This window comes from Teleopsis dalmanni, chromosome X, assembly GCF_002237135.1.
Source record: "Teleopsis dalmanni isolate 2A chromosome X, ASM223713v2, whole genome shotgun sequence".
Classification (NCBI taxonomy): domain Eukaryota; kingdom Metazoa; phylum Arthropoda; class Insecta; order Diptera; family Diopsidae; genus Teleopsis; species Teleopsis dalmanni.
In genome coordinates, this window is record NC_051848.1 from 5,039,908 (window position 1) to 5,064,461 (window position 24,554).

A 24,554-nucleotide genomic window follows, 5' to 3' on the forward strand; every position below is an offset into this window, starting at 1 on the left:
ACTTAACCACAAACTGCCACTCAAGAAAAGTGAAGCTGCACCGAATTGTTGCAATGGCGGAACGCATTAAAATTCAACTCCCAGCTGAACGCAGCTCATACGCGCTGTTCTGTGGTGCGATAGGGAAAATTTCTGAAAATGGCTGCGGAGCGACATTAAAAGGGGAGCAGAATGCTCGTAAAGACCAAAGGATAACAAAGAGACAAGACCAACGAAGCGGAAGAAAAATCAAAGGTTACATGGCAAATTGGTGTATGAGTGTGTCTGCGCGTCTGTCCAGATGTGTAGATGTGTGGAAAGGGTTTGAAATCGGATACGATAGAGCAGTGAAGGCCAATGGCGACACTGGAAAATTGCTCCAAGTTGCAAAATAAACACAAAATTATGCTTTTCCGCCAACGTTCGCATAAATCTGTGCAACTGCAGGTCTGTACGGTGGTTCCTCTGCGTGGCTTTCATTACGAACACTTTCATAACTGTTTTATTTTTTTTTCTGATGGAAAGACACATGCCAACATGTTCAGTGAAAAGGACTAAAAATATAATTTAATTATGAAGTTTGCTTGATGTTTTAAATATGCATCAATTTATCCATCCCAAAAAAAAAAAATAACCTGAAAAATGTCTGAAAAGTTCCAACTTACATAAAATTCTCAAAATGAAACACAAAAAGTGTTTGCTTAAAATTTGTTGAAACTTCAATATTCCCTATAAATACTTCTATTAGTAAATTTAATGTTGAAATCAAATATTTGTAACTTAGCAATAAGAAAACAAAAACAACTAGTAATATACAACATATGTTTTTGACATAACTTTTCAAATCAAATAATCATTGAATAATTTTCAAACCTTGTAAATATATTTTTCCAGTCACTCATATTATTTCAGTTATCAGTAGATTTTCGGAAGTAGAGTCTAAATTTGCAAGCAAAAAAAATTGTACTAAATTATTTAATATAATGATTATCAAAATTTTTTTAGATGCTATTAAACAGCATCCACTTTATAACCAAGCATTAGAAATAGCGTTATCATGTGGTATGATCTTACGCATTCTTATGATTCAAGTCTATTTGACATTGTTGCAGATTGTCTTCGAGAACGCAATAGTAAGTTCAGAATTGATCTTATTTCGAGTAAATATATAGCAAAAAATGAAATTTTAATTATTTTAGAACGTGGCATTTGGCAACGAAGGTAATGCAGAAGAACAACAACAAGCAGGTAATGGTGGCGCTGGTGTTAACCCCAACGACAACAACAACATTATTGTTGAGAACCTGAACATCAACAACCCTGCTATACACGATGCAGGTGTTAACAATTCAACAGGTAACAATTCTTCAGAAAACAATTCTTCAGGTAACAATTCTGCAGAAAACATTTCTTCAGGTAACAATTCTGCAGGAAACAATACTCCTGTTGATAACAATGTTGTGAACGATCTTAGCGTCAACAATTCTTTTGTCGATAATTCTAGTGTGTATACGTCTGGTGAAAGCACACATCTTGTTGCAAACCCTGATCCCAGCACACCTGTTGTGAAACAAACTTCTGTAAACAACCATGACGTCAACAACTTTGGTGCTTCCAGCTCTGCTGTTTACAGAACCGCCCATAACGATTCCACTCATAACAGTTCAGGTTGTAACGATTATGGTCCTAACAGCACTAGAATAAGCATTTCTGATCAAAACAATATTGGTGAAAACATTTCTGATCTTAACAATACACTTCATAACAAACCTGTTCCGACAAGTTTTGGTTATATTAGTTCTGTTAGTAACAATATTGATAATAACAATCCCGGTAGTAGCAGTTTTGGTCATAATAATTCTGGACACAACAGTTCTGGTTACAACAATCCTAGTGGTACTATCGCTGGTTGTAATGGATCTGATCACAATAATTCTGGTTGCAGTAATGTTAGTCACGATGATGCAGGTTTTGTTAACCTTAACGGTGAGATGCATGCTCAGAGCAAATACCGACATGGCAAGTCTGGGAAAAATAAAACCGCAGATAAAAATGCTGTTCGTGACGATTGTGCTTCTTTGCCCTCTGGTTCTAACTCTGGTGCTAGTAATATTAATAATATTAAACCTGAAGAGCCTAACAGTGCCTACCCTAGTCATAGCAATGCTGGCTTTGGGAACCATGGTGAAGATAACTCTGGTTATGCATATGCAGATTCAGAAAATACACGTGGCTATTTAAACTTTCTCTTTGAGAATGCATATCGCAATAACATTAACAATGGTCACTTTAAAATGCCCAAGCCATATCATGTTGATGTGGATTATGACATCAGCGAATCTGCTGACGGTGAGTCTAACAATAACCAAACTACCGATACTGAGAGCAATGAAAATGAATCTTCGACTTAGAAAATATTTTGGTACATATCTCTACTGTTTTTTTTGTTAAATTTTTTTTATGTAATGTTATGTAATCTAAAGGAATTCGAAATATAGACTTTGTGTATGTTAAAATTTGTTGACTATATTCTGTTGAAGTTTATTTAATAACATTTAAATAAAATTTTTACAAATTTTTTGGGCATGAGATCGAAAGTGGTAGAAGTTCTTGATGATATATAACATAAAAATATATATTATATACAATATATAATATGATCCGTTCTCTAGATAGATCAGTTCGCAAACTTAAAATAACATTCCAATATTAGTTGGGATGAAAGCGAACTTTCGAAGGGAGCTCAAAACCATACTTAAAAAGGCATTCTTGCAGAGTTTTGTTTTTTTTAATACTGGAATAACAGAAGCATAGTAGTACTTTAATACTTATTATTTTATCTCAAACGAAATTATTTTGCAAAAGGAAAGAATGCTTAGGAATTTGTCTAAAAAAGTACACGCCTACATCTCTTTGCATTATCTGTTCAACTTAATGGAGGTCATAAGTGGTAAAGACATTCTTAAAAAGATATTTTTATGGTTAACTGTTGCAATCAACAATTAAGTTTATTTAGAGTGTAGAAAACTTATTAATGGTTTTCCTTTTATATTTTAATATTTAGTTAAAGGATTCTCTTATTCAAATGCTGTTGCGGACGCTTTCATCTCCAGCCACTGATCCGGATGATTGAGAGATGCGACTGAACTTAGTTAAAAGTGAGTATTTCCTTATCCTCTTAAATGTTATTTGCTAAGTTTTCACATATATTGGATGTTATGAACAAAATTTAAGATACTTACAGATCATTGTTTTAGTCTTGTCCTTACAGTTTTTTTTAAACTTACCTGAAAAAGATATAAAAAATTTAACTTTATTTACAGTGTATTTAATATATAGTTAGAGAAAAGCTTTTAAGGCATTTTCTTTTGATAACAAAATTATTGTAATTATTTCTTTTACAGTACATATCAAAAACATTATGCATACTATAAAGGTTTATATAAATTATATTTAATAAACAATCAAACATTTAATTATTTATAAAAATATATTAATATTAAAGTTATGAGGTGAAATCGGTCAACAGCCGGTACTACTATTGATTACACAAAGCCCTTTAAAGCTTTGTGAACAAAGTGCAAAACTGAATCTAGTGAAGATCTTAAATTGTTCTAGTAACTGAAATTCAATATGAAACAAAATTTCTTCTGTGCCTCATCAAAGCTGGACAGTCACAAAGAATATGCATAGTAGTTTCCTCATCGTCGAGGATTAATTTGTATTCCGAAGTAGGTCATAATGACCCGCAATGAAACCTGTTATCAACCTTAAATTACATTTTCAGAATTTAAGAATGGTTTTGTAGGAGTATGGTTTGATCAGTACTTCGCTTTGTCTAACTCCTAGGAAGTTTTCCCAGTACATCAGCAGCACATGATTCTTCCTCTCTTTAATTATTTGTTTTAAACTGACTCAGTTTAACTCACACAAATGTTGAGCGCTTGTGAAAACAGTTTTTGGTGCAGTTCTGGCTAGCTCATCAGTTTGTTCACCTTTCAAAACTCCCCTGTTATGCGGAACGCAGTAAAGGCTTACTTTATTCCGAGCTGCAATATAAAATACTAATATATCATTATCCACAATGTAGACACAGAATAAGTGTAGTTGAAATTAAAGACACACTGAATAAATTCAGTTGACATGTGTAGTCTTATAATATACAGTTGTGATATATAACTACATTATTTAATATTAGAACAACAGATATTCATAGAGATCTAAGAATTGACTCAGTGAAAAAGTATATCAAGGACAGAGCCCTAAAATTGTTCACAAAAGTTGATTGTTCACAAAAGTGGCCTAACTCCGCTCTAACAAACCTTAAGTCCACCTCAAGACGCACAGGAAGATATGCTGATTTACGGTCCGTCATAAATTAGAAAATAAATAAATGATAATGATTCTAGTATAGTTAAAGTTTAGTGTGGGGCTAAGCCCCCTAGCCACAATAGAGTAAAAATGCGCAATAGCACTAACTCAAATCACAACAACAATAAATTTATTTATATATTAACGAGATTATACATATAGTTTACTATAAAATATGAGAAATAAAAGGTTTTTACTTTTGGAATTTTTTCTCTTATTTGCAAAAATGGAAAAACATTCCTTTCTATATTTCTATAGTTTTTTGAATGTACTTGAAATATTTTACATTTGATACTTTATTTATTTATTTAAAAAAAAATTTTTAAAAGAATTTTGTAAAATCTTTCACTTTGTCTTAAAGTAGTTAAGATGTTGAATCACACACATACCATACTATATATAGTAAGAACTTCTGAAGAATACTCTATATACTATAAACCAATTATTACACTTAAAAGTAACTTCATTTCATAGAAATAATAAAAATAACAGATCTATAACTGTGGTAGAAAGTGATTCCTGTCGACTCTGTCATGAGGAGAAAGAAACATCAGAACATGTTATATGCAACTGCCCAGCGGTGGCAAGACGTAGACTCGATTATCTTGGAGGCAGGATCTTAGTCCCAAATCAAATAGGTAAAATTAAGCCCACAGCAATTACAATATTTATAAATAGTCTAAAATTGTCCTAGTTAGACCTTTAGGCGCACAATAGATCTATTAGTTCGGGGTGCTTTAATAGCCTATTACTTAAAAATAACTGTTTGTGAGAAACAAAAGACATAAAATCTTATATATTTGAAGATGGAGTTCTTTGGATGCAGTCGTATAATGGTTGATATTGGACAGACAGCAAATCTCAAGGTTACATGTTTAAAGTGACAGATATATTTAGTCTGGCTGTTCGGTTTTACTTTGAACCAGAGGGACAGTTTTAAGGCAAAATTTTGTCTTCTCATCTGATATGAAAAACTCTTCAATGTGATTTGCTCGTCTCTCATTTGAGATAACATCAAAAAAATTACAAAAAGTAGAAGAAAGTGCTTCCGTTTTCGGAATTTAAAATCGTTTATTCGTTTAACATTTATTTCACAATTAAAATGAAATATTTTATAACAAATGTTGTATTATTAGTAATGCGCTGTTATCATATATGTAAGTACATTCAAGTAATTTGAAACTCATTATGTAGTAATTCACTTAATTTGTTATTAATTTAATGTATTCATGTTTTATTCAATTATTTCATTAATTTCAACATTATTATTAACTATTTATAATTAAGTGAATAAATTAAACGATGAATGTGATTATTAAATTGAATGTCGCTGTCATTTATGCAATGTTTGATGAAAGGTTTACATAATAATTAAAATATATATATATATTAATACATATGGTACATACAAATACACCTACAATTATTTAAATATTGACGTTGCAATTTAAATGAAATTTTAAATTTTACTTATGTCAATTGAAATATTAATAGTGGCCTCGAGATAACTCAAAAAAGCCGACTATAAACAGAAAAATTGTGCTTCATGTAAGTAGAATAACACCTATGTCATGGATATTACCACTGATATATACTAACAGAAGGGTTCTATCTAGACTAAACGAACTATAAATATCAAATATCGTAAAATAACGAATTAGGTACATATAAAAAAATTATATAAGTCGATAATATATATATAATATATATAATATAATATATAATATGTAAATAAATCAAAGCAGATATCATCACTGATTAATGTAAATAACCGAAATGTGTTTAGAGTGGCAGTAGTCAATATTGAGTTTTTGTGGACTGTAGAGAAGTTCCTTGTAATATTACTGTTACGGACGAGAAGAAAACTATTTTCTGTTTTCTTTTCACATGCCCGAATCTTTAAAGACAGAGAGCTATTACGCTAAGTAAGTCGCTCTTCAGAAATTTCGGGAGCTAGAGAAAATTAATAATAATTAACTTTAAATTAACTTTAGAAATAACTAAGCAATTGGTTGGTAACTAGTATGTGGAAGCGTCCATTGGACTTATGAAGGACTACGACTTAAACCAATAGAAGCATTTCAGAATATTTTTTAAATTTCTTTTATGAAAAATTGCTTAATAAAAAAAAGAAAAAAAATGAAATAGAATTTAAAGAAATTCATTCTGAAAATTTTTGGGCTTCATCTGGTAAAAACTTTTAATGAAGTATTTTTCATTTTAATAGTTCGGAAATGTGCATTTGTGTTAGGAATCTGTGTGCCATTAAGTAAACAACACACATCTACAAGGCCTTCCTGTTACGAGCATAAACCGTAGAAGAGTAGAGATGCACACTTTTTGTGCTTTTTTGTCCTGTTTTTGTGTTTTTGTGCAAAAATAGTGCACGCCACAGTGTGCCGTGACAGAAATGCACTTTATTGTTTCATTCAAGGAAGCAAATGTGCGTGTAATTGTGCAATTGCGTGCATGCTCTCAAGATAATCGCTCCATTTTTGCTCGTACGAGTACGAGTATTTATTTTGATGTGAAGTTTTTAATAAGATTTATTTGGCAACGAAATGCGATGCACAACTCTAAACAAAAACAGATAAAAGATAAGCAATTTTGATTGTCAAGTAGCATGTCGAATTTGTACTCATTCAGAAAATATTTGCTAAAACTATTGAACTCTTGCTGAAGATAGAGAATATAAAATGGAAAAATTTTCTCTACAATATGTCGAATGTGTACTTTATGTAAAAAATTAAATATAAAATAAAGCAAAAAATATTAAATTGATGGTTCTCCTGATAATAATTTAAGTGCATTTAATTTATGTACTTTATTACTTAACCATTCCGAAGGAATGCCCTTAATTCTATTCCAAACTCATATTATAAATTCACCTCTTTAAATAATTTTTGGTGCAATTGATTTTTATTTTTAAGTTAAAGTTAAACGCAAGTGTATTCAGAGTAATGAGAGATTATTAAGCATCGGGAAATAATGATGAGAAATAAAGTGCTGTTTAACAAGACAATGGACCATGGCATAATTCGGCTGCAACTATGAGCACATTATGAATTATATTGATTTAGGTTTAACTGTATCAGCAGATTAGGGTATAGAGTTTCGGATGAACTTACATAAACTGAACCTAATACTGTTCATTGTGGACCGCAATCATTTTTTGGACTGTTTAAGTCTATTATGAGACTAACTACAGACAGTTGGATTTAATTGGCATAAAAAATTAGTGAGAAGAAGGCTGTAGGTTTTTTTACGATTCTATACTACAGGGACAGTGGATTAATTAACACATTAATAATTAATTAATGTGTTTGCTGGTCACACTATCTGCGGCAAGTCTTATGATTTTTTAGTTAGTCCTGACCTGACCTTACAAATTAAATATGCTAGGTTAAAGACATGCACTGTAGCTTCGATTCTCTCAACGACGCAAACAGATTTTACTCCAACATCCAACGTGCACCACGCCCTAATTTAACTTGAGGTAGTATCAGTTTTTTTATTTTAGGAAAAATGTGTTCATAAATGAATGGATGATTTTGTAAACATAAATGCTGTTCAAAAGGCTTGTACCGATATTCTGGTTTAAGATCTATAATAATAATGCACTATAATTAACAAAAGGAAAGTAAGACACTAATGCTTTTAAACCACCAGAAGAAAACTAATTTTTGGACAGAAAAAAGTCTAAAAGGTTTATACTGACATTTCGGCGCACAATCCAAGACCTTAATACGTTTTCACCAGCAAAACTAAACTCTTTTATGGGCACAAAAAACATCAAGAAAACTAGTACCGACCATTGAAAGCAATAAATTTTGTAAATTTTTCAAAAGCAATTTAAAAGGCTTCTAGTGACTTCTAGCCTGATGGTTTAGTATTCTAATGTATTAAGACTAATGAAAAACAAACGTTTTTTTTTTTATATATAACTTATACTTAGTGATTGTACCAATATTTTGGTGGATGATCTAAGACAGTAATGCGCTTAGACAAGCGAATGGAATCCGTTTTTGGACTTAAAAATTATATAAAATATTTTTACCGACCAACGATCAAAGACGGTAATATGCCTTATACAAAAGGATTTTTTTCTTGAATGTTAGAAGCATTCAAAAAGCTGAAACCGACATCCAAGCAAAATATATAAGATACTAATGCGCTTGGTTTAATGAAAAGAAACTATTTCTTCGACAAAAAAAAATTCCAAAATATATTGGCCTTCCGGTCCACGATTTTAGATGGTAACAATTATTTTTTGGATATAAAGAGTATCTAAAAAGACGGTACCAACATTCAGCATGGTGCTCTTACTAAAAGTAAATGCATGCCAAACACATGCTCTCATAGGTACTGACGCTATTCGTTCGAATGGGGTGAAGAACGCCGTGGACTCAATAGATTCTTCACAGCAGGTAATCACGTAAAACACTGGATTGTCATGTCCCTATCTAACTTCAATGCGCTTAGACCAATATAAGGAAACTGCTTTTTGGACACAAAAATCATTCAAACGTTGCTGTATTAAGTCGGAAAAGATCTATTTGGAATAAAATGAATCTATCTTATCAAATAACTTTTTTAGTATTTTTTTTTTGTACAAAAAATCATAATAACTTTAGAACGTTGATTACGCCATATAATTTATATTAGACAATTGTTAATATTTTTATTCTGTACTCTCTATTGCAGAATAGTAAAATCAAAATTTATGATATTTTTTTACAACTTTATGAACTTTATGAACTTTATTTGGCAATAGGTAATAAACACATGCTTAGTTGTCTTATTTACTGAAGAGTAAATCACCATTTTTTCACAAATTTATTTGCGTTTTTTATGTACTCAAAATAAGAGCACACTTTCGGTTTTTATTCACGGTTTTCCAATCATTTATGATGCTCATCAATCAATGATATTTTAATTTAATGCGCATAAATTCACATAAAAATGCATTTAGCATAGAAGCTCTGCGTGCGACGCCGCGGGTTATAGTTTTTATTTTATGATTTTATGGTTTCACTTATAGCATTGACATTTTTGCCTTAATGCAGCTAACATGTGTCAAATGCACTGTGCACTAATGATGTGTGCTTTTTAGGAAAAGCAAAAAAGGATGTGCGAGTAAAAAGGATATGCAGAAAAAATAAATTGCACTGACACGCATTGAAGAGCAAACAGAAATTCATTAACATAGAAACACCAACCACACACTCAAACTCACACATACGCATATGCATACACATATGCATAAGTAGCTGACATAATATAGACGAATACACATAAATATACATGTGTGTGCTTGTCTCGGATGTATGCGCATTTATTTTGTTAACAACATTGCGCATTACACTGCTCAACACTGCTCAACACTGCTCAAAACTGCTTAGCACTGCTCAACACTACTCGAGTGTTGACCCATTTTTCAGGCGGAAATCGTCAAAATATATACACGCATAAAAATTTCTTGTGCTTCTCGATATACACCACATACACATATACATATATAAATACACACACACCTATCGCGTCAATGCTGAAACATAAAGTAATTTGCACGTAAAAATTTTTACATTTCCTTTGGGGATACTTGATGTAGTACGAACTTTTCAGTGTCACCAACCCAAGAACCAATTCAGAAACTATGATTTTCCGAATTATTTCACGATTTTTTTTATAAAATATTTGAATTTTGAGTTTATTTAAGTTTATGTCGATTTGGTTTTACCTAAAATATCTATAGGAATTTAGGTAATTACTTTGTTCAACTATAAGTTGGAAATATTAAGTAATAAGGATTTATTGGATCATATAATATAACAAAGCATATACAATGTGTTTACATAGCCAAAGCGACAACAATATTATACATTCGTATAATCAGACAGGATAGCTTTGAGCTCTTTAATCTTTGGTAACTAATTCCTTTCAAATCTGATATTTTAACTATATTATATCTGAGCTTCCTGTTACAAATAATACCACAATTACTCTTTCACGGAAAAGATCAAGTTATACTAAAAAAGCTGACAGATTCAAAATATAATTTCCCAATTCACTTCATAGTACCTAAATCATGTCACAGTAATCTTCCAGCTGCTATCTTCAAGTAGGACAGCTATGAGCTCTTTAATCTCAGGTAACTAATTCCTTATATGTCTAATGTTCTAACTATATTATATCTTAGCTACCTGTAACATATAATACCACATCTATGGTATCTACACTCTTTAACGGAAAAGCTTAAGTAATACTAAAAAAGCTGACAGATTCAAAATATAATTTCCCAATTCACTTCATAGTACCTAAATCATTTCACAGTAAATCTTCATCTGTTATCCTACAGTCCACTAAGTTCAATGTAGTCAAAAATAATACATGCTTGAGGCTTAAATAGTACCAAGAGAAAATCCTTTTTCGTAGGCTTCAATATTAGAACAGTGTGTGAACTGGAAGTATTATAATCGAAGCTGAAAATATTTTATTGAATAAAGTTTGTTTGTATCTAATATTATATATTTTCTTACGCCACTTAAAAGTTTTTCTCCCCACTTCTTTTACTTCTCTAACCTTCTCTCTAATTCTTTATTATTTAGCATAACGCTAATCATGCCGAGCATCATTCACAGTGTTTCCATGATTTTGTCAGCAGTATATATACAGCACCAAACAGTCCATACGGCAGACTGTTTCAGCAGTTATTGGAACAGCTTTGGGACTTATGTACTCTTAATGCAATATATATTTTTTGTAATTAAAAAAGCAACTGCGAAAAATGCGAGTCTGATGTACTTGTGGTATGACAGTCTGCACATAATTTTTATATATTTAATTGACATTTATATTAGATACGCTTTAGTATATTAACAACTTTATAACATAGCCAGTCATATATTCTAGTGTTATGATTCCTCAAATATAACTGGCTATATGATTGTCTTTATATTGAAAAAGTATCTACTAAAAAACGACTCCCTACTTTCCATATTGTGTTCAAGAGAGCACTCTTGAATAACGCATGTTATATCTTATTTCATATTGGCAACTTGTTAGCAAAAAATTCGAAAAAATAAAAACTATTATTGCAATTGAATTTTTCATTAGATAAATAATACACTAATATTTATTTTCTATTCCCTCAAGTAGCAAAGTAATATCTTTGCTTTACATAAATTTTTAACTTAACTATGAAAAAGTCCAATTTCCATTTTCCAAGAATTTAATTTTACAATATTGTCCGTACTAAGAGTCTAATCCTTTTCAATGAAAGCTGCAAATACAGTGGAAACTCAAATAGCTAAAACTCAAATAAATAAATACCTAGAGAGCTATCAATGAATTAGTAAAATTGTGAAATTATAAATTTAGAAACAAAATGGGGTAAGTATTGATGAAATACACCAACAAAAATGTTCTTATTTTAGTATTTTAAATATTTTTCTCGTGATGTTTGAATTTATATACACCATCTTGAAGTAATATTGTTAGTCTAGAGATATCTAAATTAATGACAACCGCTCGTAAATCGGGTGAATGAGTCTAAGAACGGACATCGGTTGTAGTGCAGAAAAAACGTATGATAATAGGGTTAATATTATTCAACTGTCCCTTATAGTCAGCCTAGAGATATTTAATTTAATCACAATGGCGCGTAAATCCGTACCGAAGGAGAGAATTATTGAATGAGTCCAAGAATGGACATCAGTTGTAATGCAGAAAAAACGTATGATAATAGGGTTAATATTATTCAACTGTCCCTTATATTTAGCCTAGAGATATTTAATTAAATGACAATGGCGCGTAAATCGGTACCGAATGAGAGAATTATTGAATGAGTCTGAGAATGGACATCGGATGTAGTGCCGAATAACAATGGCGCGTAAATCGGTACCGAAGGAGAGAATTATTGAATGAGTCCAAGAATGGACATCGGTTGTAGTGCCGAATAATTGTACGGCTCGTAAATCGGTGCCGACGGAGAGACTTATTGAATTAGTCCCGAATGGACATCGATTGTAGTGCCTAATAATTGTATGATAATAAGGTTGATATTATTCAAAAATAAACTGCACTTTATGTCTAAAGCGCCACAGATAAATGTCATTGTAAGGGAGAGTGGTCTGTATTACATTAGCCATTGCGATTAGTTGTGCTTAGAAAAATATTTGTGCTACATTTTACTTCTTGTTTGAATCGTTTGGGGCTTATGGAAGTAAAATTATGAGTATGACTAACTGAAAGTATGCTGCGACCTTCAACTTTTTACAGAAAGGAGAGAAAACAATTTTAATAACAAAATAAAAATATTGTAAAAAATAGAATGTAATAATGAAAAAAAAAAAATATGTATATATATATATAAGTTGTGCCGTGAGAATTATGATTTAAACTTTCGCCTTCGGCAGAAAGGATAAAAGTTTTTTATATACATTTTTGCTATTGTTCGATTTCATATTATTATTTTTATTTGTTAAGCTGTACATACTTTATGCATAAATACATATCCTTTTTTATTATTTTATCCTTTATGCTACTTGCATAAAATATCCTATAGAAAAACATTGATATTTGTGCACCGTTGGAAGCATTTCTGTGCATAACCCAATTCATTAGAACTCTCGGAATGCCAACAGAATGAACCGTGAGAAAAATAGAAAATGTCAGTCAGCGTCAACAACAATAACGCACACAAAATGGAACCAGTCTGAAGGTTTCCCACAGTTTCAAATAAAATTTCACTTAAAGGAAAATATTTACAAAGACAGAGTGAAAGTATGAAGAAAAACTATTAAGAATAATTTTCATATGAGTTGCTCATGAAGCACATATGAAGTACCCGTACATATAAAGTGAAAGAAAATAAGTAGTAACAACTCTGCATATATTTAGCATAAGAATAACTACTATAAGTAATATTAAAAATTCACTATAAGAACTCACAACAATATTATTTTCACAGATATATATACTTACTTCATTGTATATAAAACATATTTTTTTTTAATTATCCTTTGGTGCATGAAAACGTGAACTATAAGGCGTTGTGACAGAAAATAAAACGAAATTTTAAACACAAACAAAAATTTTAAAAAAAGTTAAGTGTACTTCTAACAATGATATAACACATATACCATTAGTATTTCTTTTAAATTATTAGATTGGTATTTAGTAATGTAATTATAAATAATCCTAATAATCTTATTGCTTCTAATGTCAGTTTAGGATAGAGCAATGTTTCATGAGCAAAAAAGAGCATGGAGGTTATTGTCTGTGGTCAGATGAAATAAATATCTCTAACTCAATAAAGCTGTATGCGTCATTATTCACTAAAGGCAGTTTCCACTGCCCCCCCATACAGTTCCTTTCTATAACAAGATATAGAAATTGGTTTGCAATGGTATTCTGATTTTCATTTCTCTTCTACCTCATAATTTATTAGAGTTAGTTACTCTATTTGATGTTAAGTAGACTTACCTTCAGGATTCACAGAAACACAAAGGAAATATAAGAGCAGGTATTTGGGTTAAAGACATTGAGATGCGAACTGTAAGTAGTATCTTATGTTATTATATGCTATACAAGCCAACCCCATTGTAGTACCTTAATAGAGCTACTATTAAAGATAAAAGCATTAATTATATTTATCATATTTGTTTCTCTCCTACCCTGTAACACACTGGGGTTGATCACCCAATCTGTTGTAGGATTACTAAGATTAACATGAATACAACTGTAAAATCAGAACAAACATCTGATTAAAAAAGCTATAGATTCTTACTGGACATAGTATTAAATATTATTATATGCTTTGCATCACAACTACATTGTTTAACACCATTAAAGAGCTTTTATAAATAACTCTTATTAATTACTTACTTACTGTAGTCCTCTTCTCCTCGTGGAGCATAGGGGGTTCGTCGGGGATTGCCACCTTAACGTGGTGAGGGGCTAAGGTTGCGATGATATCTCAAGCGATGCCGGCGGTAGCGTAACTTCTAGTAGAGCCACTCTATCCGGTAAGGTATATGTACGGCTGAAGCGGGCATCTGTATTTGAATCAAGTGACTCGTTACACAAATCAAATAATGTTTCAGAATGTATATATGTCTCTATGTGGCAACCAGGAAAGTCCCGGAAATCCCCCTGCTCAATTCGCAGCCAGCACATCAGTTATGGAGGTGCTAAAGTCACGCCAAGATATTGCTAAGCTGAATGAAACCTCTTAAATGACACTTATAGTAAGTTCAAAATTAGTTTTATATACATTTTTTTCAGTTTTTCAGAAAAATAAATGATCAATCAATAATAAAGGTTGAGTACCATAATGTCAATATGGTTTCATATAAACTCTCAGGGCAGGAACATTCATGATCGAATGATATAGGTGATGCCTGCTTTGCACTTTGTTTTCTCATTTTTTTGTTTATCTATTTTTCTATTCAATCCAATTCGCTTGATATATCAATGTGACCTGAACGTTTACCGCAATCTAAGCTGTTATGTCCATTTTTTGTTATACTCGGAGCAGTTAGTGGCACAGCGAGAATATTGGGCTGGCTATAGTGCCTGCTCTGACACACAGTGTTGAGTGCACGTCACACAAAAAAAAATGGAGCAAAGGCTAAATTCAGCGAGAAAGTTTATAGAAGTGTAGAAGTGAATATTTTTCGTTGATTTCATCAATTTTTTGACATTGGTAAAAACCTTGAGTCGGATCAAAGTCCAATCGCATTTGACCATACATAACAAGTCAAAAACATTCTTCGAAGCGACCGGTGTGTGTTGGCGAAACTCATGGAAGAAAAAACTGGGTTAAGAAAAACTACAGCTTATGGAATTTTTCTCATCCTACCTGTAGCTATTCTCAATTTTCAAAGCCGAAATTGACGATAGAAAAAAATTATTTTGATTAAGAACTATTAAGAACTATTCCGGTTTATCAGTATTATGTTTCGAAAAGTTTCATTTTCATAGTTTCATTCACAAATTAGAGTATGTTTTTTGTATGATTTACTGTTGTATTATTTTTATGTTGATGAGGAGATTATGATATTATATTTTTTCATTAATGGATGTAAGGTACAAATAAGTGCCGCGAAATTCAAAATTAATAAAAAATTTTCTAAAAGGAACTTACAAAATATCAGTTAATTTCTTCGAACATAAATCCTTTTTATTGTCTTCTACGATTAGTACAAAAATAAAGTGGAGACAAATCGTGACTGCGAAAAAAACCATTAAATTTTGTGTAAAATCTTTCACTGCAATTCGAAAAAATAGTTCAAAAACTCAATAAAATGCGAAATTGCTTTCTGGTTTAATGCGAATATGAGAGAGACGTATTCTTGCCTGTAAACGAAATTAAATCGAACAAGATACAAAGATGAAGTTGCATAAAATACTTGAAACTATGAGAAGACAAAAGTTAAATCGTTTTGTGTGTCGTCAGTTTGAAGACATGTGGCGACATCTGAAACATTTCATGCAACAATGACTTTAGATAATTGAAAAAATAACATGGATGAATACCTTCCAGAGTATGTATCTACGAACTTGCTTAAACTGCAGTTATGTAAAAATATCCAACACTCAAACTAGTAAGAAAACTGTATAAAGATTGCTACATTATGGGTTCTAAAAAATAAAAATATTGGAAAACAATGTAAAATCATTTGATAGGATTTTGTTTGGTGTTGGCGCTGATTTATTGTTGTGACACAAAATTTGATATCAAAACAGCAATTTGAAATGAAATTATGCGAAACATATGTATATATATATATATATACATACATATACAAGGAAAGATAATAGATATAATATAACACAGTTATCATAGATTCTTACGGCGAGAAGTTAAGCTTATTAAGTGGTGGCAAACATCATCCATCATTTGAAAGTTCGGACAACACCTCCAGAAGTTTCGAAAAGTACTGAATTGCAACAACAAAAATTTTAATTTTTATTCGTTTTTAATTAAAAGAAATTTTTGCTGATCATACAACTGTTTTGAATAATACCTAATGTCAGAAGTCTTGAAATTATCTCTTATATTTAATTATTTATAAATAATTTTTTTGAGACTAGAAATACCAAGGGTTGAACTGCTAGCTTGAAAAATTTGAAGCTTAGAGTCAGCGTTTATTAGCTAACTGATCCAAAGCCATACTTGAATCGTGTTCTCGACCTGGAAGGTTTCTTAATTTGCTGTGAAAGTTCATTTACAAATTCACTTGCTGTGTGATATTGGAATAAAATCATAAACCAGCAGTAAAATAATTTATTTAGAATCTATATTGATATTTTTAATTGCTATATTTCAATACAATCCTTTCGCAGAAGCATTATTTATAATTCATTTAATTAATTAATTTTATTCATTTTAATTATATTAAATTATAAAAATAAAGTTCAATTAAAATTTAAAAAAAAAAGTAAAAATAATTAACGAAGATACTTCTTCTTCTTTACCATTAACTTCTAGTGAAACATAGAATCTTCACAACTGTCTTATATGAAATAATCTTCTTATTCCATATTTAACATGTAGCTGCGAATTTTTCAACAAATCTTCTTTTTTCTTCTTGGATTCTGCTTCTGGTCATTGCCTGCCTTTACGGTTCTACTTAAAAATTTTTCGCGCAATTTTGAATATTTGACTTATATATATCATTTGACCGATTCCATGGTGTTTGCATATTTTGATATCAGTTTCAACGTCTTACATGTTTATGCTTCTCCGAAACATTTTCCAGATATGTTCAATTGACTATAATATATATCGATTCTACAATGAATTCTTAATATAAAGTGTCAGGTTAAGAATTTCTTTTCATTTACTGCATACAATCAAAGACTATATATTTCAAAAATTTGTTGGATGTTATAATTTTTTTTTTCTAGTGATAACATATTTTTATATTTACAAAATATGGGAATATTTTATAATAATAAAATACCTTATTTTATAATATTAATAATATTATTTATCAAAATCATGTTTAAGTATTTCAGAGTTTTTATAGTATCTCGATTCCGCAGTTTTCAATTTAATTAATTAATCAATTAATTAAATTAATTTTAAATTAATTCAAATTTTTATTTAAATATGTCAGTTATATTTCTATCAACAACATAAACAATATAACAAATACATTCAACCTAATTGGTTAAGCTTCAAAACCAATGAAGCCATTACAGCCTCCAAAAATTGAGATAACATCGTAACAAAGAATTCTATAATTCCATATTTTATATTAAACTATAAGCACAATCATAAACGTAAATTGGTTCTATTTATATGACAGAATATGTGTCATAAAATAATGCAGTAACATATCACAACAATTGTGTTTCATAGTAGCACTAAAGAAGCATATAACAGAATTTGTTCAGTATGTATTTTATTATAATTATTTTTATGTTGAGCCAAATATATATTATGCAGATAAGCAAATATATTTATATTAATATATTTATACTAATAATAAATTGAGTTATTATTTATTTAATACAATTAACACAAATTCTCATAGGAACCGTCTTGTGCCGTAACTCCGTTTCTGAAGAAGCAAAATAAATATTATTTTAAATTAAAATTATATTTATATAAATTAAATCTATTAAATTTTTCTATTAATAAATCATTAAACAATCGCACTGGTTTTAACATTTTTGTTTTTTTCCATCAGAAAGCATAAAGCTTTCTTTTTTACATATCCCGAAATGAACCTATTGCATTTCTGACTTTATATCATACAAACATTTTTTTTGAGACCGCAAATACCAAGGGCTGAACTCGTACCCTACAAAATTATGGTTATGATTAACAAATTTTAACCAATTATGCTTTCTTATTACAAACAGCATCAGTAGTTCGAAAGAAGTAATATTACTATGGCGAAATCCCAACTACCAGACTTATAAAACAATTGAACGTATAAATTGTCAGTAATCTCCGGTTAGTAAATTAGTGGTTCCCATAGCTAGCTAAACACGACGAGGACGAGCAAAAATTAAACCGAGAAAAGATCAAAGCTTTTGTACTGTTGTTATGTCAAAAAGAGTTTAGAGTTCCATTGACTCCTCACAGGACCTAGATCTCAGTGATTGTGAAAATAAACATAAAAACTAGCTATTAAATAGGTTTCAATGCGTATCTTTGGAACAACTGCTTGTAGAGAGTAAAGTTATTCTAGGTTGAGAGTACGTGCGTTGATACAAATATTAACACTTGCAGTAGGTGATTTCTTTATTGTCCATGGGTAATCTCTTTAAAGTTACTAATGAAAATCGAGTGACCATTACTAAAGGGCAGAGTATGTTTCGGCAGGCACAGAAAATTAACTCTACGATGAGTTTTTAGTCATTCTAGCATACGGTAACATAAAACGATATAGCAGACAAAGTTACAAGAACTGTTTTTGATATACCTAGTGCTTTGTAGGCCGTGACCATTTTCTCTGTGATCTCTGGTCACTGACCATTTGCAGTTGACATCTCTTTTGTTTTATTTTCGCTGATAACTGTTTATGTGTAGATTATTTGGAGAACGATGATATCGTGGAAAAATTCTATGCTTTTTTCTTGACCTCTCAAATCTAAGGTTTTGAGTTCTCAAGTCAGACGGTGTAAGCGGCGTTCTTAAAAGAAGCCAAACACTTTTGTGATACTTGGGATTAAGATTCAGAGTACAGTATATCTGCATGGTTTGTATACATTATTTCTTTTGACTTGTCATTCGCAAAAGCTGGTTTCAACTTATTAAAAAAAAAGAGAACATAAAGAATTTGAAGTAGAATATGAGAGTATGAGACTGTTCGCCTATTCGGAGTAACGATGATGGCACGCTGCACCAGCATGCATGGTATGCCTTTACAATATTCCAAATCTTTTTGCCTAGAGCAAGTGACTGAAAGAAGACTATGTGGTTCTAGTATTGTAAATCATCATTTAAAGTCCTTAAAAAGTTTTAGTTATGTGAAATTGACACCATATTTCTGCTTTATATTCTGTAACCTAATCTGCATTATAAATACATTTTAGTCACTTTCTTAACCACTCAACTTAAATTATGTAAATTTGATTAAGAAAATTTTTAATGTGTTTCATTAAGTGAATTTAGTATGTAAAGTATCCCAAGGAGGAAATTTGAAAAATATACAAAGAAATTTGCAGTACCGAGACAGAAGTTCATTAAAGTTAAACCAAAAGTATTTGAAAGTTCGCAGTATTTCACTTTGAACTTTGATAACTGCAATAAGGACAACCACAGGAAAAAAAATGTGATCAAAAGAAAAAAGATAATAGAAAATGGAGAAAGGAGAAAGGGGGAAGGAAAAAGGACTCAAACAAGAAAGTACTGCGAAAATGTTCAACTTTCTCGTAGTGCGAAAATTTACATATTTTTTTCAAAAACAAAACTTCGTATTCCTGAACTCGCTTGCGGCCCGGTTAAGAAGCCTCAAATTGTTTTAAGTTGAAAGGTTTCTTGTGACTTCATAGAGGTGGCGGTGCAAACTGTATCAGCGGAATGGGTGCAGTCAATCAGCAAGCAATGTGGCAAGAATATGACAAATGCACACAGCTCAAGCGGTACGAAAATTTAAAATAATTGTGTCGGAAATACGGTTTATGAAGTTGATTAATAGTTGCCCAGATAAGAAAGTTGCTGGGGAAAGTTTCAGTTGTTGCTCCTACACGCTTCTTTATGTTGTTGATAAGTGGCGCCAAAGTGAAAGCAGAAAGATCCTTAACAAAAGTGTTCCAAGGCTCAGCACATGGTCTGGTGTATCTCATAGTGTTTGTTGTTTTTATCCTGGAGTGATATATACAATCATATACATTTGTGTATGTATGTACATATACATACATATATATAATATTTGTATTAATTTGTGTTTATTTATTTGTTAGAAAAATAATTGCATATAAATATAATATGCTTATACATCAAGCTCAAGGCTAAAAGGCATGTACGAAATGTTGGTCCTGCTCCTGTTATTATCGAAACAGCAAAAAGTTTTAATATAGCTCAAGCTGTCAGTTAAAGTAGTTGACAGACTGGATTCGAATTATTTTAAAAATTTTGTTATCGCTCAAGAATTGTATTGGAAATTATTATCTTATAGATAAATAAATAAATAAACAATTTTAAACAAGCGGATATTTAACTTTGAAGTGATGCAATGATGTATTTAAAGTACCGAAATTCACAATATTCAATCAATTATTTTTTCGAGGGAATGGCAATAACTTAAAGAGATTTCTTAAAGCATTGTGTTGGACAGTATTTCTATATATCTTAACGTTTGGAACAGTAAATGGTACAGAGATGACAAAAAAAAAATTTATATAAAACGAAAAGTCTTGTATTTAATTAAAAACCATTATAAGCACATATTTGTATTTTTTAATATTTAATTATTGGTTTCAGTGTTTTTATAAATTGAAAAAAATAAAAAACAATACAGTTTAATAAATATTTAAATAGTTCAAGTTACTGTGACAATGCAATATGACAGAATCGATGAGACTGATCTTAAAAGAATATTACAAAATGTTTATTAGTTCAGGTTACATTGTACCGGCGATCCAAAGGGATTCACTTGCATCTATTGACTGATTGTGTTACCATATAAGGAAAAAACGTTAGACCTTTGGTAAAGCTTAAAAGGTTATTTAATGAGAAGTGTTGCAATTTACTAAGATCCTCAAAAATGGAGATCCCTAAGGTAGTAAGACTCCGCTGTACTGCACAAAATCAAAGCAGATGAGCTGCATTTTCATCTTTATTTCCACAACTGCGAGAGGAAAAGGAAATAGCATAGTTTCCCAATCTGCAATGACCTGGGAGTATTCTACCACAAAACTGAAGTCTCTACGAGGCATTTAAACGATAGTATTGATTTTCATTTTTGTGGAACGTGGTCAATATTCATACAGATGATCATTAAATCTCCTTATATTTCATTTAAAAGTTTAGCACAGAAAGTAGTCAGTAACAGTTTCCATGATGTGAGCGATATACCCAGATGGTTTAGGTGTTCTGGCCAGCTCAATGTAATGTAAATATTCAGTTTATTGGTTTTTTTGGTTTAATTAAAAAAGTCTCCTTCAAAATCAGCACAGTGATAACATTGTGTAAAGAATTTCTTTAAACATATATATATATATATATTATATATATATTATATATATATTATATATATATAGATATATTATATATATATATATATATTTATATATGTAGATTTTTATTTCAACAAATCGAATTTCTATTGGTGTCGCTGTTCTACTACTACAGCTACTACTTATCCTATATCCAAAGAGCAGCTCAGACTGATTGGGAAAATACAATTGCCTGCAGACAAGCCAAAGAATTCATGCCGTTTTGCTCAAAAGCCAGAACTAGGGAGTTACTTATGCTGAACAGAAGTGGTATCCGACTTGTCACAGGATTCCCCACTGGGCACTGCGGAGTTAAAAAGCATCTATTGAATCTAGGTATTACTAGAGACGATAGCTGCAGACTTTGTCGCGAAGAAGAGGAAACAGCAGAACACATTTTGTGTCACTGTGATAGTCTTGCCAGACTCAGACTTTGGTACTTATCCACTGCCTATCCGGATATAACGGAATTAGGCAACACATCTCCAAAGGACATATTGGCATTCTAAACTGCCACTTGTCTATGGAACTGAAGTAGGTATGTCACAATAATCCTCGAAGGATGCAGTGACGCGGTGACAAGTTCCCAACCCATTTTAAAAATCTAATCTAAACGCTATATCAATATATTATATGTATATTACATATTATATATGTTATCTATATTATATTATAACAGCTACTTGATATCATATATTAGCTTCATTTGCTTGAAACAAATATTGTTACTTAAAAAAATATTATAAACAATTGAATATTTGCAACTTTGTTAAGGTTGAAAAGTGTAACCAGACATCAACAAAACTTAAAATTAGTTTTAAATTAATTTTTTGTAATTGAAAATATGTTTACAAAATTTTGTTTTTATTCAATTCATTTTTTATGTTGGAATATACTTACTGAAGTCCTAATTACCAAAAGTAAACTTTAGTTGAAAGTTCATTTAGTGCAAACATTAAAATAACAAGAAAGTAAAAATAAATGGAAAAAGTAGAAGAGGACGAAATGATTTCCAACAGAAAGAAACTCAGGTATTTAGTTCGAATAGGTTCTTTAAAGTTGAGATAAACAAACTTCAGTTGCAACTTAAATACCAGCACTCCTCAAAGTTTTTGAAGTAAATGAGAAGTAAGTGCAGAAGAGCAGGTAAATAAAGTAATGAAAAATTGCAAAATGAAATACTTGAAGTCAAGACCGACATTGGTATCCAGTACATGGGTAATATGGTTAATAATAACTTTTATTAATTAGTAATAACTATGATAATTAGTTACAGTAATTTTACATACAGTATTTAAAAGGTAATTATATCAGTAAAAAACACTTGCAGATATCAGGTCATTATGAAACTAACTATATATGAAATGATCTTCATCAACTCATAATGAATCATTACTACTTATCTATATTTAAAAATTTAAGTATTACCTTACCCCATAACAATGGATATATATATTTCTAAATGTGGTAAGTAAAAACAGATATGGTTACGATAGGATAATAACCCACTGTCTGCTGTTCTATACATTATTCACCGTGAGTTCAAAATATCTTCTCTAATTAAAATATGGAGTAAAGAAACTTTGTTAATAACGAAAATTTTGTTAACTTTATTTTATTTAGTTACGACCTCTAAAGTTTGTAATTAATACAGGGTTTCTACTTTAGGAGATCAGACAGCGTTAATAAACTGTTTCGGTATTGAAAATTTAACATTTAATAAGTTTTGATTGATAATTTGATTACTGCAGAACCCAACTAAATATTTATTTTACACTTTTTAATTGGTCTATATATAATAAAAAATACACCTTCCGTTAGAAATACATGCCTTACTTAAAATCTGGAGTAACAACCCCTAAGGTGAAAAAACTTTTTCGAGAATTTAAATTCAATCGTTTATAGGATTTCGTTAGTAATTTTATTCTAGAAGAATTCGACCATCTGATTCCTTTTTATTGCTCAATATTCCATAAAATATGTACTGCGAGCTACATTTACGCTCTTCACTTAAAATTAGGAGTAACAAAACTGATAAGATTCTAAACTGTATTCTAAGTAGTGCATACTTAGTTATTTCAAAATTGCAATTAAGGCTTCGATTATTTCAATATTATAGTTTGAACCTTGTCTTTGGAAGTGATATATAAAATCCTTCAATTTTCCACCACTGAATATTCTACAGCACTGAATCGTTTGAGAATTCTGTCAATGTTTCGTGACACATAAGTGATAATAGTTTGACCGTAACTCGATGGATAGTCATTTTTTATATATAAGTAGCCTTGTAGATACAAGTAACCTTGCATATACAAGTAACCTTGTAGGTAATAATGCTCAATTTAAATCACCAAAACCAAAAATTGAATGTTCTGGAAATTTTTCGCACAATAAACCAAAAAATTTGTTTTGCTTGCTTTCCGAAACAGTCCATTTGATACCTCATATCTTATCGCTATTTTAAATTTCGCTTGAAGAAAGGAAGAAAATTGGCTGTAGCAATTTGAGCTGACGGTTACTATATAGTGTGTTAATGTAAAAGCAATGGTCTTTCCACCATAATTCAGGGCCAATCATAAGATTTCGTCACACTTGCAACAAATTTATCCGTTAAAATATCAACCGAGCAAAAAATTAATCTAATTACTTAAAAAAAATTGGCAGAAAGGGTATCTATTACTAGGTATCTATTTTATGTAGAAAATTTTCCCAACTTTATTACGTTCAACGCATGTTAAGTCCATTTTTAAAAATAGCAGACCTTTAACAGTATTATGCATTTATACGTTGACCAGCTGTGGCAATTGTTATAGTTAGCTCTATGTGGATCAGAAAGAAATGTGGCCATAAAGTGAATAGTTCCTTAAATGTAAAAGTACACATGGTAAATTTTATAAGTATATATTCTTATAAAGTACATATGGCAAAGGTTGTAGGACGGCAGATTTGATATTATATACTTTTGAACTTTCTGGGTCTTATTTCTTTAATTCTGAAAAGTATGGTACAACTCAATTAGTTCC

The 24,554-nt window shown here is 30.7% G+C and overlaps 1 protein-coding gene across 2 annotated transcripts; it reads left to right on the forward strand.

The window, feature by feature from the left end:
- The first annotated feature begins 884 nt into the window (after nucleotides 1-884).
- On the forward strand, nucleotides 885-2,409 carry LOC119689370 (probable serine/threonine-protein kinase clkA). Of its 2 annotated transcripts, XM_038104193.1 has the most exons (3): nucleotides 885-1,112; nucleotides 1,179-1,335; nucleotides 1,396-2,409. In XM_038104193.1, exons 1-3 carry the CDS (start codon nucleotides 963-965, stop codon nucleotides 2,388-2,390), a joined length of 1,302 nt encoding a protein of 433 aa, XP_037960121.1. In that variant the 5' UTR covers nucleotides 885-962; the 3' UTR covers nucleotides 2,391-2,409. The 2 variants fall into 2 exon arrangements, with proteins under 2 accessions (XP_037960121.1, XP_037960120.1); XM_038104192.1 differs by having other exon boundaries at nucleotides 1,179-2,409.
- Nucleotides 2,410-24,554: the final 22,145 nt, after the last annotated feature.

Coding starts and splice junctions, on each gene's coding strand:
- LOC119689370 (XM_038104192.1), top strand. CDS start 963: ATGATTATCAAAATTTTTTTAGATGCTATTAAACAGCATCCACTTTAT. Junction 1,113..1,178: donor TTGTCTTCGAGAACGCAATA/GTAAGTTCAGAA, acceptor TAATTATTTTAG/AACGTGGCATTTGGCAACGA.